Source organism: Notothenia rossii (assembly GCF_949606895.1).
Source record: "Notothenia rossii genome assembly, chromosome: 8".
Lineage (NCBI taxonomy): Eukaryota > Metazoa > Chordata > Actinopteri > Perciformes > Nototheniidae > Notothenia > Notothenia rossii.
In genome coordinates, this window is record NC_136906.1 from 81,432,120 (window position 1) to 81,445,264 (window position 13,145).

Below are 13,145 nucleotides of genomic sequence, written 5' to 3' on the forward strand. Positions count from 1 at the left end.
ACGGAAAACTGTTTCCAAAACACTTAAGGGATGTTTTTGAGGATATTGACAGAGAATATGGAGGATATGTTCCTGCCTGCCACCTGAACATCAGCAGGAGAGGACTCTTTAAAGTAGAGACACTACATACTGATATACACCTGAACATCAGCAGGAGAGGACTCTTTAAAGTAGAGACACTACATACTGATATACACCTGAACATCAGCAGGAGAGGACTCTTTAAAGTAGAGACACTACATACTGATATACACCTGAACATCAGCAGGAGAGGACTCTTTAAAGTAGAGACACTACATACTGATATACACCTGAACATCAGCAGGAGAGGACTCTTTAAAGTAGAGACACTACATACTGATATACACCTGAACATCAGCAGAAGAGGACTCTTTAAAGTAGAGACACTACATACTGATATACACCTGAACATCAGCAGGAGAGGACTCTTTAAAGTAGAGACACTACATACTGATATACACCTGAACATCAGCAGGAGAGGACTATTTAAAGTAGAGACACAACATACTGATATAAAAAAATGATATAATGGGGACCCTTAAATCTGATTTTAAAGGAGATTATTTAAAAACCATTTGAGATTTTTTAAAGTTTGGATAGAGTTGCACGGTGCACCGATACTTGAAAAGTACCGCGATACCCTGCCGTTAAAAACGTTACGATTCCTCCGTTTCATTAGTATTGGTACTTTAAGAATGAAGGGGAAAAGTACTCCGGTGAGAAAGCGCTGTTACGTGTGTGTTCAGCGCTCTGCTTCCACTCCCTGCACTGCAGTCGTGCCTGCAGTCCCTCCCCTCTCAAGCACGCTCTAAGCCCCTCCCCTCTCTCGTGCACGCGCTAGCTGCCAGAGCATGTGAGAAAACGGAAAGCATGGCTGTGAGTGGGAGTGCAACTGCCGCTGCGCCTCGGCTAGACGCCAGAAGCTCAATTTGGAAGTATTTTAGCTATATCTTTTTTGTTGGAAACCTCATTGTGTTGAATGTCATTTCTGTTGTTTAATATATAAATCTATTTTGACAAAAAAGTAGTTTGAGATGATGCTTATTTTTATTTAATACAAATTATTGTCATTTATTTTATTTTTTGTTCTCATTGTTTAAACGTTTGTGTTATGGTTCTGGTGTGAAATAAAGCACAATAATTACATTTAAGACTGTTTACCTTTTTTTAAGAAAAGTATTGAAAAAGAATCGCAATTCTTGACTTGGTATCGAAACCAAAATATTGGTATCATGACAACACTAATAGAGACTGAAATACTTAAGCAATAGCTCACGACAGGCCGTGGTATATGCTCATTATATCACAGCTAAGGGGCGTGGTTCGGCCCGACGCGAAGTGGAGGCAGTTTGCAGGCAGTTTGCTTTTCAGCCCAACGGTATACTGTTTTTCTCAGACGCGGAGGGATACTGACTTGTGAAAAGTAACTTACAATTCTACCCGTGGTATACGCTCAGTATATCACGGCTAAGAACCAATCAGATTGCTTGATTTGACTTGTCCGTTTTATAACCTGCGTTATATCTTTGTGATATTTTCGCTAAATTTGACTTTTTTCTCATAATTTGAGATGTTTATAAAATAATTTTGTAACATTCTCACTGAAGAGACTTGCAATTATTTGGCCTGGACTTCTGCTTTCAGACGCCCTATCCGATAATAATCCAATGCAGAGTTTAAGTAAGGGATAATGTGTAGCGACGCGGTCATTATGGGGAAGAGAACACCGACAGGCTGATCAGGAGCCCGACGCTAAGCGGAGGGATCTAGATCGGCATGAAGGTGTTATTTATAATGACCAAGTCACCGCACATTATCCCGCTTATCACACGGCCACATTCTCAACAAAGTAACGACATGACTCCCAATATTAATTGAAATGCTTTTATGGATTTAGAAAATGATTTTATTGATTTAAAAAATAGTTGTTTGTATTTATTTAAATTGACATGCATCCGCTAAGAGAAATAGTCCGTTGTTACCGTTTGAACTAACGTAGCAACGGCAGGAACCTCTTCGATAGCGATTTGAGGAGCTTTTTGATTACAGATTTGAAAACATCGCTGCTTGCTTTAAAAGTAGCACAATTCATTATGTCAAAGCTTGGAGAGTATCTAGATATCCCTGCCCTGATGCCAAAGTAACTGGCAACTGAATATGTGTCGCTGTCTGATGTCTATGTCTGGACCGCTGCGTAAAAAGGAGGATTTCTGCACGTTACTTCTCCGCTGTTTTCTTGTCAGTTAGAAAAGCAAATTGCGTGCAGTTTGCTTTTCGGCCAAACTGTATACAGTTAAATCGAACTTGACTTTTTTCTCATAATTTTACTTTTTTCTCATAATTTGAGATTGTTTTAAAAATCATTTTGTGACATTCTCACAGAAGAGACTTGCAGATATATCCCCCAGACTTCTGCTTTCAGACGCAGTTAATTATGAAGTGAACTCTATCCCATAACAATCCAATGCAGAGGCAATAATGTAATATAATACATTATGAGTGCAACCATAATGCTGCTGTGGCCCGTGATGACATTGAGTTTGAAAGCCCTGCTCTTTATGACGGGATTCATGAGTCTCCATGTTGTCCACGTTCCTCTTAATGGATAAAGTAATTAAATATGCAGTAATGGAATATATTCTCATAATGAATGAAAGTCTGAACGCAGAGGAAGGAACTCATTTCACACCAGGAGCTTTACTTATTATCGCAGCATTAAGAGCGCGGCTAATTAAAATAAAAAATATTTATTTATTCTGATGATCCAGAGATTACAGAAACACAACAATGGGGGGGGGGGGGGTTGGGATAATCTCCTTTAATGTAGCATCATTATTATTATCATCACTCAGGTGTATTCAGAGGAGGGTCTGCAGAGGAAGTATTGGTTTATTTTCCTCCTCAGGTAACGGCTTTTAATCTGATTTGAAAAGGGAGTTAGTGCAAACCATTCGAGGTGTAAGAGAATCAAAACAAACCTCAAGCATCTAAAGTTATTCTGCAACAACAGGAAGTTCTTTTCCAAAGTTTGGACAACAAATCCAACATGTAAGGGAATCAAATGTGTTCTGTGGTGTTGAAGGGGAAACAGTTTCTATTTATTATTTAGATATTTTAACATATTTCTTGTATTATTTTAGTTTCATCTTTTTATTGCACGTTTTAATTTACGTTTATTTCTATGAATAATCTTTTCTTCAACTTCTATATATAATATTGTATATTTATTGCAATTATTTTGATAACATTATTATGTTTTTATCATTATTTTATATTTAATTTTAACTGCATGTTTTTACTTCAATTTGTTTGAATAATATTGTATATTTATTGCATTTCATTTTAATTAAATTCTTGTGTTTGTATCAATATTTGTAAGACTTTAAAATTATTTTTGTATTGTACATGTTCACTTTAATTTCTTAGTTATATAAAAATGTTTTGCCTATTTCACTTTTTTTGTTTGATCTTTCTATTGCATATTTTTACTTTAACTTATCACGTTTATATAAATGTTTTTTTTCTACTTTAATTTATTAATTGTTATCTTTTTTTCAATTATTTTGTTATTTTTTATTTTTATTAGATTTTTAACCCAAAAGTGAATCTAATTCAGATCTGAGTCAGCGTAACGGAGGCTAATGGAGTCCAACAGTAGTTCAGGTGTTTGCAGCTGCATCCACTTCCTTCACCTAGCATGCTCAGATTCTCACTCATCGATCACACGTTGATGGATTTGTTGTTCAAATGGAATAAAAACAGATCAAACAGAAGGAAGGCGGTCTTTACCTCTGAGCTCTTGCGGTTCTGAAGGATCTGTTTGTCTGAGTCTTTGGAGGCGAAGTATCGAGTGCATCCTCTGTTCAGATACTGCAACACACAGAGAGAGAGAGAGAGTCAAACGGTGAGTCAGAGAGAGAGAGAGAGAGTCAAACGGTGAGTCAGAGAGAGAGAGAGAGAGAGAGAGAGAGAGTCAAACGGTGAGTCAGAGAGAGAGAGAGAGAGAGAGTCAAACGGTGAGTCAGAGAGAGAGAGAGAGAGAGTCAAACGGTGAGTCAGAGAGAGAGAGAGAGAGAGTCAAACGGTGAGTCAGAGAGAGAGAGAGAGAGAGAGAGTCAAACGGTGAGTCAGAGAGAGAGAGAGAGAGAGAGTCAAACGGTGAGTCAGAGAGAGAGAGAGAGAGAGAGAGAGTCAAACGGTGAGTCAGAGAGAGAGAGAGAGAGAGAGTCAAACAGTGAGTCAGAGAGAGAGAGAGAGAGAGAGTCAAACGGTGAGTCAGAGAGAGTGAGAGAGAGAGAGAGAAAGAAAGAGAAAGAGAGAGTCAAACGGTGAGTGAGAGAGAGAGAGAGAGAAAGAGAGAGTCAAACGGTGAGTCAGAGAGAGAGAGAGAGAGAGAAAGAGAGGGGGGAGGTAGAGGGAGAGAGAGAGAGAGGTAGAGAGAGAGATGGGGGGGAGGTGGAGAGAGAGAGAGAGAGTCGAACGGTGAGTCAGAGAGAGAGAGAGAGAGAGAGAGAGAGTCAAACGGTGAGTCAGAGAGAGAGAGAGAGAGAGAGAGAGTCAAACGGTGAGTCAGAGAGAGTGAGAGAGAGAGAGAAAGAAAGAGAAAGAGAGAGTCAAACGGTGAGTGAGAGAGAGAGAGAGAGAGAAAGAGAGAGAGGGGGGAGGTAGAGGGAGAGAGAGAGAGAGGTAGAGAGAGAGATTGGGGGAGGTGGAGAGAGAGAGAGAGAGTCGAACAGTGATTCAGAGAGAGAGGGAGAGAGAGACAGAGAGAGAGAGGGGGGGAGGTGGAGAGAGAGAGAGAGTCAAACGGTGAGTCAGAGAGAGAGGGAGAGGGAGAGGGAGAGAGAGAGAGAGAGGAGGAACGAGTCAAATACACCAGAAGAGAGGATTCTGAACACAAAACACTTCTTCTTTTTTTTCCTGTTTTCTAAATCTGAGTTTCTTCCATCTCTCATTCCTCTTCAATATTTCTATCCTTCTTCTGTCTGACTTTAACCCTCTGAGGTACAAGATCTGAGTACTTCTACTTTTACTCAAGCACAAGATCTGAGTACTTCTACTTTTACTCAAGAACAAGGTCTGAGTACTTCTACTTTTACTCAAGTACAAGTTCTGAGTACTTCTACTTTTACTCAAGTACAAGGTCTGAGTACTTCTACTTTTACTCAAGTACAAGATCTGAGTACTTCTACTTTTACTCAAGTACAAGGTCTGAGTACTTCTACTTTTACTCAAGTACAAGTTCTGTGTACTTCTACTTGTACTCGAGTTCAAGATCTGAATACTTCTACTGTTACTCAAGTACAAGTTCTGTGTACTTCTACTTTTACTCAAGAACAAGATCTGAGTACTTCTACTTTTACTCAAGTACAAGATCTGAGTACTTCTACTTTTAGTACAAGATCTGAGTACTTCTACTTTTACTCAAGTACAAGATCTGAGTACTTCTACTTTTACTCAAGTACAAGTTCTGTGTACTTCTACTTGTACTCGAGTTCAAGATCTGAATACTTCTACTGTTACTCAAGTACAAGTTCTGTGTACTTCTACTTTTACTCAAGAACAAGATCTGAGTACTTCTACTTTTACTCAAGTACAAGATCTGAGTACTTCTACTTTTAGTACAAGATCTGAGTACTTCTACTTTTACTCAAGTACAAGATCTGAGTACTTCTACTTTTACTCAAGTACAAGTTCTGTGTACTTCTACTTGTACTCGAGTTCAAGATCTGAATACTTCTACTGTTACTCAAGTACAAGTTCTGTGTACTTCTACTTTTACTCAAGAACAAGATCTGAGTACTTCTACTTTTACTCAAGTACAAGATCTGAGTACTTCTACTTTTACTACAAGATCTGAGTACTTCTACTTTTACTCTAGTACAAAATCTGAGTACTTCTACTTTTACTCAAGTACAAGTTCTGTGTACTTCTACTTTTACTCAAGTACAAGTTCTGTGTACTTCTACTTTTACTCGAGTACAAGTTCTGAGTACTTCTACTTTTACTCAAGTACAAGATCTGAGTACTTCTACTTTTACTCAAGAACAAGATCTGAGTACTTCTACTTTTACTCAAGATCTGAATACTTCTACTTTTACTCAAGTACAAGATGTGAGTACTTCTATTTCTACTAAAGTACCAGATGTGAGTACTCTGTGTAGCTCAGCGCTGCCCTCTGCTGGATTATTGTAATCATTTTGGATTCAAGGTTTTTGTGGAAATAACAGATAAAAACAGAAACTAAGAGATCTCCACAAATCAGAAAGAACGGCTTCCTTCATTTCCTCTCCTTAGATTCCTTCTTCATTGGTCTCTGTTTCCTCTCCTTAGATTCTTCCTTCATTGGTCTCCGTTTCCTCTCCTTAGATGCTTCCTTCATTGGTCTCTGTTTCCTCTCCTTAGATTCTCCCTTCATTGGTCTCCGTTTCCTCTCCTTAGATTCTTCCTTCATTGGTGTCTGTTTCCTCTCCTTAGATTCTTCCTTCATTGGTCTCTATTTCCTCTCCTTAGATTCTTCCTTCATTGGTCTCTATTTCCTCTCCTTAGATTCTTCCTTCATTGGTCTGTTTCCTCTCCTTAGATTCTTCCTTCATCGGTCTGTTTCCTCTCCTTAGATTCTCCCTTCATTGGTCTCTGTTTCCTCTCCTTAGATTCTTCCTTCATTGGTCTATTTCCTCTCCTTAGATTCTCCCTTCATTGGTCTCTGTTTCCTCTCCTTAGATTCTTCCTTCATTGGTCTCTATTTCCTCTCCTTAGATTCTTCCTTCATTGGTCTCTATTTCCTCTCCTTAGATTCTTCCTTCATTGGTCTCCGTTTCCTCTCCTTAGATTCTTCCTTCATTGGTCTCCGTTTCCTTTCCTTAGATTCTCCCTTCATTGGTCTCCGTTCCCTCTCCTTAGATTCTCCCTTCATTGGTCTCTGTTTCCTCTCCTTAGATTCTTCCTTCATTGGTCTCTGTTTCCTCTCCTTAGATTCTTCCTTCATTGGTCTCTGTTTCCTCTCCTTAGATTCTTCCTTCATTGGTCTCCGTTTCCTCTCCTTAGATTCTTCCTTCATTTGTCTCTGTTTCCTCTCCTTAGATTCTTCCTTCATTTGTCTCTGTTTCCTCTCCTTAGATTCTTCCTCCTTCATTGGTCTCTGTTTCCTCTCCTTAGATTCTTCCTTCATTGGTGTCTGTTTCCTCTCCTTAGATTCTTCCTTCATTGGTCTCTGTTTCCTCTCCTTAGATTCTCCCTTCATTGCTCTCTGTTTCCTCTCCTTAGATTCTTCCTTCATTGGTCTCTGTTTCCTCTCCTTAGATTCTTCCTTCATTGGTCTCCGTTTCCTCTCCTTAGATTCTTCCTTCATTGCTCTCTGTTTCCTCTCCTTAGATTCTTCCTTCATTGGTCTCTGTTTCCTCTCCTTAGATTCTCCCTTCATTGGTCTCTGTTTCCTCTCCTTAGATTCTTCCTTCATTGGTCTCTGTTTCCTCTCCTTAGATTCTTCCTTCATTGCTCTCTGTTTCCTCTCCTTAGATTCTTCCTTCATTGCTCTCTGTTTCCTCTCCTTAGATTCTCCCTTCATTGGTCTCTGTTTTCACTTCATGCCTTTTTTTAAATGTCCTTCTACCTCTCCTTTCATGTTTTTTATTCTGTATTTCCTTCCTTCCCTCCCTACTCTTTGGTTTCTATGCTTCCTTCTTGCTTTTAAAACATTTCCTTCTACCTTTCCCTTCTTTTTGTATTTAGCTCGTGCCCTTCTTTAACTTCTCCGTCCTTTATTCTCTCTCTCATTTATTCTATAATCGTCTCCTGCTTGGTTTCTAAACAAGTCATGTGACTCAGTGTGCAGGAGACGAGATAAAGAGGTGTGTGTGTGTGTGTGTGTGTGTGTGTGTGTGTGTGTGTGTGTGTGTGTTCTCTCTTTCAGACGTAGATGTCTCCTGCAGAGAACAGATGTTTCATCACATCTGTTTTCCATCAACTCAGGGAGGAAACACAGAAACAACGTCTCTGAAGATTAAAACATCCCAAAGGTTTTACGTCTCAAAATAATATATATATATATATATATATATATATATATATATATATATATATATATATATATATATATATATATATATATAAATATACATATACATATATATATACACACATATATAGACATATACATATACATATACATATATACATATATATACACATATACATATATATTTATGTGTACTGTACTTCAGTGTAGTATACTTTAATGTAGAGCACTTTACTGTAGTATTGTGTGTACCCTGTAGGTGTCAGATGAGCTCAGGTGGTATTCCTCTCTGATATGCGTACTGTAGTATAGTATAGTGTGTACTGTAGAGTAGTATAGTGTGTACTGTAGAGTAGTATAGAGTAGTATAGTGTGTACTGTAGAGTAGTATAGTGTGTACTGTAGTGTAGTATAGTGTGTACTGTAGTGTAGTATAGTGTGTACTGTAATGTAGTATAGTGTGTACTGTAGAGTAGTATAGTGTGTACTGTAGAGTAGTATAGTGTGTACTGTAATGTAGTATAGTGTGTACTGTAGAGTAGTATAGTGTGTACTGTAGAGTAGTATAGTGTGTACTGTAGTGTAGTATAGTGTGTACTGTAGTGTAGTATAGTGTGTACTGTAGAGTAGTATAGTGTGTACTGTAGAGTAGTATAGTGTGTACTGTAGTGTAGTATAGTGTGTACTGTAGAGTAGTATAGTGTGTACTGTAGTGTAGTATAGTGTGTACTGTAGAGTAGTATAGTGTGTACTGTAGAGTAGTATAGTGTGTACTGTAGAGTAGTATAGTGTGTACTGTAGTGTAGTATAGTGTGTACTGTATTGTAGTATAGTGTGTACTGTAAAGTAGTATAGTGTGTACTGTAGAGTAGTATAGTGTGTACTGTAGTGTAGTATAGTGTGTACTGTAGAGTAGTATAGTGTGTACTGTAGTGTAGTATAGTGTGTACTGTATTGTAGTATAGTGTGTACTGTAGTGTAGTATAGTGTGTACTGTAGAGTAGTATAGTGTGTACTGTAGAGTAGTATAGTGTGTACTGTAGTGTAGTATAGTGTGTACTGTAGTGTAGTATAGTGTGTACTGTAGAGTAGTATAGTGTGTACTGTAGAGTAGTATAGTGTGTACTGTATTGTAGTATTGTGTGTACTGTAGTGAAGTATAGTGTGTACTGTAGTGTAGTATTTGTACCCTGTAGGTGTCAGGTGAGCTCAGGTGGTATTTCTCTCTGATCTCCTCCGAGGCTCCGGCACAGAGGCGGTAGAAGATGTGATAGTTCCTCTCCTCCGGACCCTGCCTGCAGATCCTCGACTTCTCCAGCAGGTAGTGAGACACGAAGCCCCCCACCACCGTGTTCTGGGGCAGAAACACACTTAGTACCACAGAATACCATCAACACACACTTAGTACCATCAAAACACACTTAGTACCATCAACACACACTTAGCACCACAGAACACCATCAGAGAGAGATCTCTGGTACTTTGGTAGAAGTACTCAGATCTTGAGTAAAAGTAGAAGTACTCAGATCTTGTACTTGAGTAAAAGTAGAAGTACTCAGATCTTGAGTAAAAGTAGAAGTACTCAGATCTTGTACTTTAGTAAAAGTAGAAGTACTCAGATCTTGTACTTGAGTAAAAGTAGAAGTACTCAGATCTTGTACTTGAGTAAAAGTACTCAGATCTTGTACTTGAGTAAAAGTAGAAGTACTCAGATCTTGTTCTTGAGTAAAAGTAGAAGTATTCAGATCTTGTACTTGAGTAAAAGTAGAAGTACTCAGATCTTGTACTTGAGTAAAAGTAGAAGTACTCAGATCTTCAGTAAAAGTAGAAGTACTCAGATATTGTACTTTAGTAAAAGTAGAAGTACTCAGATCTTGTACTTTAGTAAAAGTAGAAGTACTCAGATATTGTACTTTAGTAAAAGTAGAAGTACTCAGATCATGTACTTGAGTAAAAGTAGAAGTACTCAGATCTTGTATTTGAGTAAAAGTAGAAGTACTTAGATATTGTACTTTAGTAAAAGTAGAAGTACTCAGATATTGTACTTTAGTAAAAGTAGAAGTACTCAGATCTTGTTCTTGAGTAAAAGTAGAAGTACTGAGATCTTGTTCTTGAGTAAAATTAGAAGTACTCAGATCTTGTACTTGAGTAAAAGTAGAAGTACTCAGATCTTGTTCTTGAGTAAAAGTAGAAGTACTGAGATCTTGTTCTTGAGTAAAATTAGAAGTACTCAGATCTTGTATTTGAGTAAAAGTAGAAGTACTCAGATCTTGTTCTTGAGTAAAAGTAGAAGTACTGAGATCTTGTTCTTGAGTAAAATTAGAAGTACTCAGATCTTGTACTTGAGTAAAAGTAGAAGTACTCAGATCTTGTACTTGAGTAAAAGTAGAAGTACTCAGATCTTGTATTTGAGTAAAAGTAGAAGTACTCAGATCTTGTTCTTGAGTAAAAGTAGAAGTACTCAGATCTTGTTCTTGAGTAAAAGTAGAAGTACTGAGATCTTGTTCTTGAGTAAAAGTAGAAGTACTCAGATCTTGTACTTGAGTAAAATTAGAAGTACTGAGATCTTGTTCTTGAGTAAAATTAGAAGTACTCAGATCTTGTTCTTGAGTAAAATTAGAAGTACTGAGATCTTGTTCTTGAGTAAAATTAGAAGTACTGAGATCTTGTTCTTGAGTAAAAGTAGAAGTACTGAGATCTTGTTCTTGAGTAAAATTAGAAGTACTCAGATCTTGTACTTGAGTAAAAGTAGAAGTACTCAGATCTTGTTCTTGAGTAAAAGTAGAAGTACTCAGATCTTGTACTTGAGTAAAAGTAGAAGTACTCAGATCTTGTACTTGAGTAAAAGTAGAAGTACTCAGATCTTGTTCTTGAGTAAAAGTAGAAGTACTCAGGTCTTGTACTTGAGTAAAAGTAGAAGTACTGAGATCTTGTTCTTGAGTAAAATTAGAAGTACTCAGATCTTGTACTTGAGTAAAAGTAGAAGTACTCAGATCTTGTACTTGAGTAAAAGTAGAAGTACTCAGATCTTGTTCTTGAGTAAAAGTAGAAGTACTGAGATCTTGTACTTGAGTAAAAGTAGAAGTACTCAGATCTGGTACATTAGTAAAAGTAGAAGTACTCAGATCTTGTACTTGAGTAAAAGTAGAAGTACCAGAGTGTAGGAATACTCTGTTACAGTAAAAGTAGTCATTGTGCAGATTGGTCCATTTCAGAATAATAGATATGATATGTTTTATAATGATTGATCATGAAAGTGTTCTCAAAGCTGGTTCTAAAGATGATGAATCTGCAGAAACTGAACCTCTCGTTTGTTTTGAGACCAAAGAGGGAATATTGTGTTTATTTACTATAATGATTCATTATAAATGTATGAAGCCATTAGGCGTCATCTTTAATTCATGGCTGCTCATCTGGAGGAATTCAAGGAGACGAATAAAGACCTTTTTTTATTTTTCTAATAAAGTTTAAAGTACCTTCTCATTAAAGTGGATTTCCACAAACTTCCCGAAGCGGCTGCTGTTGTTGTTACGGACCGTTTTGGCGTTCCCGAAAGCTTCCAGCAGCGGATTGGCTGCAGGGAAACAGAGGAGCGTCACACACACACACACACTGATTTTCCTTCGGGGCGACAGTCAGGTCTCTTTCCTGACAGTTAAGTCAGAGTTGAGTGAGTCGGTACAGAGGTGTTTACGACTCACTGCAAACATTGAATGACATTAGAAAATAAGAAAAGACAACTCCAAATGATTCTGTGTCACGAATAGAAAGTGTATTTCAAATACCCCACAAAACAACCCCTCATCCCTCAGCTCACAATTAAATCCAAAAAGGTCCACTTGGGGTTTTCTATAACAGAAATACTTGATGCTCCACAAAAAAAAGGAACGTTCAAAAGTAACCGAGGTGGATACACATAATGTAGGAAACAAACAAAATAAATATAACAGTCAATTTTACCCACGGGAGAATGTCAGTCAGTTAGTCCATCCATACTGAGGAAATAATCTAACTGTATTTATTTAAGAAGAAGAAGAAGAAGAAGAAGAAGAAGAAGTGGTCGTACCTTCCACTATCCTCTCGTCGATGTCCTGCCCCGTCCCGTACGAGGATGTTAAATATCTGAGAGGAGAAACAAAAAGTAGATAACAAGGAGTTTTGAAAATGCACCGTCATGTTTACCCTGAGCACCAACTTGGTATATCTGAATTTGAGTGCGTTCACACCGGACGTGATTCCATGTAAAGCAAAGGCGCGGATGATGCGACTGAAGGAGGCGTCAATCCCAAGAGTTACATTTTTTCAACTTGAGCGTCAATTCGCGTGACGTGTTCTCGCGTTAGCCAATCAGTGGTCAGCCTTCTGACGTTGAACCAGAAAACCAAAACATCAGCCGTTAGCTGTTAGCACTCAGAGCTCACAGCTCCTCATATCTGTTCAGAAACTAGACAGAAGTTAAACACGAACCAGACACAGACTGTCTGTTTCTTTACTTCTGTCTGTAGGCCGTTGTTGTGAGTGTGGACGGAGCAGCTACATGTTAGCTTAGCATGATCGATCACGTGAAAAACACGCACTTAAAAGGTTTCATCTGCCATCCTGCGTACACACACACACACACACACACACACTAACAGCATTTACAAACCGGTATCAGTATGTTGTCACTTTGGCATCATTTTGAAACGTGTATTAAACGTGTGATAAATAAATCACAGTAAAACGTGTTCATGTTGTTGTAGTTGGTGCCACAGTATCTAAATTGAGATAAGCCCCGCCTCCTCGTCGTCCTGTTGAGGCGAGGAAACGCAGCTGACAGCCGCCGTGAAACTCGAGCGACTCGAGGCTTGGCGTGAACGCAGCACACAGATCCACCGTCATGTTTACCTGAGCACGAACTTGGTGTTCTCCGTCTTCCCGGCTCCAGACTCTCCGGAGACGATGATGGACTGACTCATCTTCAGGACCCTCATGTCCCTGTACGCCTTATCAGCTGACACACACACACACACACACACACACACACACACACACACACACACACACACACACACACACACACACACACACACACACACACACACACACACACACACACACACACACA

At 38.5% G+C, this 13,145-nt stretch overlaps 1 protein-coding gene across 1 annotated transcript in view; it reads right to left on the reverse strand.

The window, feature by feature from the left end:
- LOC307016315 (unconventional myosin-VI-like) overlaps positions 1-13,145 on the reverse strand; it is a 97,456-nt gene that overhangs the window by 58,936 nt on the left and 25,375 nt on the right. The window contains exons 6-10 of the mRNA XM_079645355.1: positions 12,926-13,031; positions 12,105-12,160; positions 11,515-11,612; positions 9,228-9,392; positions 3,811-3,891 (exon numbers count right to left, since the gene is read on the reverse strand). Coding sequence (XP_079501481.1) covers positions 3,811-3,891; positions 9,228-9,392; positions 11,515-11,612; positions 12,105-12,160; positions 12,926-13,031 — 506 coding nt within the window. The remainder of the gene's footprint in view (positions 1-3,810; positions 3,892-9,227; positions 9,393-11,514; positions 11,613-12,104; positions 12,161-12,925; positions 13,032-13,145) is intronic.